At 63.8% G+C, this 3,374-nt stretch overlaps 2 protein-coding genes across 5 annotated transcripts in view; both read left to right on the top strand.

The window, feature by feature from the left end:
• The window catches only part of TGFBR3L (transforming growth factor, beta receptor III-like), a 3,606-nt gene extending 1,986 nt beyond the window's left edge, over nt 1-1,620 (top strand). The window contains 7 exon segments of the mRNA XM_010828481.1: nt 3-111; nt 114-268; nt 344-658; nt 866-874; nt 993-1,119; nt 1,207-1,365; nt 1,547-1,620. Of these exon segments, the coding sequence (XP_010826783.1) occupies nt 3-111; nt 114-268; nt 344-658; nt 866-874; nt 993-1,119; nt 1,207-1,365; nt 1,547-1,614 (942 nt within the window). The 3' untranslated portion in view covers nt 1,615-1,620.
• SNAPC2 (small nuclear RNA activating complex, polypeptide 2, 45kDa) overlaps nt 1,497-3,374 on the top strand; it is a 4,432-nt gene continuing 2,554 nt past the window's right edge. Inside the window, exons 1-2 of one of the 4 annotated variants that reach the window (XM_010828278.1) lie at nt 1,497-1,619; nt 2,896-3,226. In XM_010828278.1, the coding sequence (XP_010826580.1) occupies nt 3,044-3,226 (183 nt within the window). In that variant the 5' untranslated portion in view covers nt 1,497-1,619; nt 2,896-3,043. Of the gene's footprint in view, nt 1,620-1,683; nt 3,227-3,374 lie in introns of those variants that run through there. The other 3 variants (XM_010828277.1, XM_010828276.1, XM_010828275.1) reach the window with 3 other exon arrangements.

The raw sequence follows: 3,374 nt of genomic DNA, 5'->3' as shown, positions 1-3,374 counted from the left end.
AGCCGAGCGCGGGTGAATCCTCCACAACCGCATCCGTCTTCCAAAGAAGGCAGGGGAGGCGGGGAGGTTGGCTGGGGGAACCAAGAGACAGCGCGTCCTCCCTGTCCTGTGCCGCCCTTTCTCCCCGCCAGAGCCCCCGTTCCCTGCGGCGCCCGGGCCCTGGCTGCGCCGACCCCTTTTCAATCTGGAGCTGTCGGAGGCGGAGGACGCCTTCCCGCGCCGTGCGGGGCCGCTCGAGGTCCCAGCGGACAGCCGCGTGTTTGTGCAGGTAGACGCGGGACGCACGGAGGCCGGGTGAGGGCCGGTGAGGGCTGCGGATCCTGACGGCGACCCCGCCCCCCAGGCGGCCCTGGCCCGTCCCTCCCCACGCTGGGGCCTGGCCCTGCACGGCTGCTCCGTAACACCTTCCTCGCGCCCGGCCCTGGGCCCCGCCCTGGCGCTGCTGCGCGGGGGCTGCTCCGCCGACTCCTCGGTCACCTTCCCGCCACCGCGGCTGCTCCTCGGTGCCGCCCGTCCTGCGCGTTTCAGCTTCCGCCTGCGCCCGGTCTTCAACGCCTCTGTGCAGTTCCTGCACTGCCAACTGAGTCGCTGCCGCCGCCGCCGCCTCCGCCAAGCCCGCTGGACGCCTGCGCCTTTGACGCTGCCTCCACTGTCGCCGGTGCGCGGGCGCAGGAGCGCAGGACCGGGAACGTGGGCTCCCGGGCCCATCAGGGGTCGGGCGAGTGCCTCTGACATCCGAGGGAGAAACTCCTTAGGGTTTGGGCATCTGGGCGCTTTTGGACCTGGGGGCGGTGGTATCTCGAAACTGGGAGTAGGTACTGGGTCTCAGGCAGGGGTTGGGGGCAGAGACTTCCGAAGGGGCCAGATTTCCAGGGTTCTAGTGATGCGATCCCTGGTTGCAACAGAGTGCTAGACACTTAGATCTGCCTGCGGCCCAGTCCATGGAGTCCGGCCCCTGACATTCCCGTCTCTTGTGCCCCCTCTCCTTGCAGTGTCTGCCTCAGGATGAGGCGTGCGCAGGCGCCGGCAGTGGCAGCGATGAGAGCATGGGTGCTGACAGCCCCCACCTGCACACATTGACGCAGCCCATCGTGGTGACCGTGCCACGGCTGCCCCCCAGTGAGCGGGGAGATCTCTGGGGTCCAGAAGAGGGGTGGGGAGGACATCTGAGGCCTGATTCCAGTCTTAGCGTTGTACTTCTCACAGGGCTACCCAAGGGCTTCCCCGGCAGAGCTGTGCGCCCCGAGTCTCCCGCGCCGGCGCCGGAGGCCCTGGAGCCCGCGCCGGTGGTAGCGCTAGTGTTGGCCGCTTTCGCGCTGGGCGCCGCTGTGGCCGCCGGCCTCAGCCTCGTGTGCGCGCACTCAGGTACCAATCTCCACCCTCCGGGATCTCCGCCTGGCCCCCAGTCTATTCCAGCGCGTCGGCCTGCTTAGCCCTGAACATCCCTAGACCGGCCTCCGCTACGCCCGCAGCAGCCTCCAGGGGTCGCCCTAGCTCCGGCCCTGCACACCGCAGCCCCTATTTCTCAGCTTCCTCTCTTCTCCAGCGCCCCAACTCCCCGGTCAGCCCCCGAGAGCCTCGCCCAGCGGCCGCCCGCCCAGGAGGCCCCAGTGAGGCAGGTAAGTGTTGGGGCGCAGGAAGGAGGGGGAGTGTAACGTGGGGCCGGTTAGCACAGATGGAGGAGGGAGGGGATGATAATAATCTTCATAGCCCGTTCTTTCTGCCAGGCGGAGTTCCAAATGATTAACGCATATTAATCCTTGTAACAACTTTCTACTATTATCTCCATATTAAAAGGAAAATGAGGCACTCTCTGAAATGGACTTGCTAAAGGTCACAAAAATTTAGTGGAACTGGGATTCGAACTCAGGTAGTGGGTGACCCGTAGCCGACTGCGGGTTTAGTGTCATAAGAAAGGTTCTCAACACCTCACACAGGCAGTAGGCAAAGAGAATTCGGGTTTCAGACTTAGCATCCTCTCTCACCCAGCCATGATGGGGCGGCCGGCGATGGGTTGAGAAGAGGGTGACCAGCCTTAGTGTCCTCTCCCCACTCAGCCTGAGTCGCCTCTTTCCAGAGATGGCGCGCCCCCAGCAGGGTCCAAAGACAAACCAGCCACGGCCTCGTATCAGGCCCGCCTCGGGGGACTACGTTACTCGTTGAGACTACGATCGCTGCGCCCCGCCCTCCTTGCTTCTCCCACCCTCCCACCTGGGCCCAAAATAAACCTCTGGTCTGGACTGCGGCTTTCTGAAGTCCGCGCGTGCGCGTGTGCGTGGAGCGGGGATGGGGATTCCGGGCAGGAAGAGGTTCAGATTGGAGGGGTGGGGCTTTGAGGCGGGGCTTTGAGGCCCTTATACACGTGTGCAGATACCGCCCACGGGCATTTTATCCCTAACAAAAGGGAACACCCAATCCCACCAGCTTAAATAGCCTCGTCTCCTCCTCCAAACCTGCCAGCTCACCGGCCTTCTCAAAGTCTCTCCGCGCTCCACTCCCACCGCCCGGACCCTGCCCTTCCTAAGACCTCGAGCTCAAGTCTCTGCTCCAAGCTCTTCTCCGTCTTGCCTTAAGGTCCTTAAATCCCTCCTGCCTGACCTCACCCTCCTCAGAGCATAGACAAAGGCGGGATTTTAGCTCCATTTTACGGCTGAGGAAACAGGCTCGGCAAGGCCACATCACTTAAATCACCAATCTGGGCTATCCGACCCCACAGCTGAGGTTCTTGGCTACAAAGCACATAACAGGAGTTTCACAAGACTTATTCCTGGAATGGAGGGAAGGGATGAGATCTAAGGTCTCGGCTCCAGTTCACGAATGAGACAGAATGCGGGCGGTGGGGTCTCGTTTGCCTTAGCTTCAGTTAGATACCAGTCCCCATCGCTTCCGGGGTAGGCCGTTCCTTACGGCCTGCAAACGCAGAGCCACGCCCCCATCCAAGTCTGCTTCCGCGCGGAGTCTTTTGGACCCAGAGGCCGCCGTAACCCCGCCCACCAAGGAAACACTCCGGAACGACGCCGAGGCCCTCACCCGGCTCACCGGCATGAAGCCACCGCAGCGGCGGCGAGCGATCCCGAGGCGCTATCTGGTGGAGGTGACTGGCCCCGCGGCCTGGAGAGCCAGCGAGAAGCGGCAGTTGTTACGACTACTGCAGGCGCGACAGGGCCAACCAGAGCTGGACGCCGCCGAGCTGGCCCGAGAGTTACCGGGCCGGAGCAATACGGAGGTGAGAAGAGTCCCGAGATGGGAGCAAGGCTGGAGGCGGGGCTAGGATGTGTCCGGGGCTGGCATAGGGGCGGGGCCTGAGGGTGGGCTGAACGAAAGTGAGGCTTGGGGGCGGGGCCTTGGAGTGGGCCGGTCGAGGGTGAGGCGGG

Source organism: Bison bison, unplaced genomic scaffold (assembly GCF_000754665.1).
Source record: "Bison bison bison isolate TAMUID 2011002044 unplaced genomic scaffold, Bison_UMD1.0 scf7180017864492, whole genome shotgun sequence".
NCBI lineage: Eukaryota > Metazoa > Chordata > Mammalia > Artiodactyla > Bovidae > Bison > Bison bison.
The sequence above is the reverse complement of the archived record's forward strand: the minus strand, read 5'-3'. Positions and strand labels throughout refer to the sequence as shown.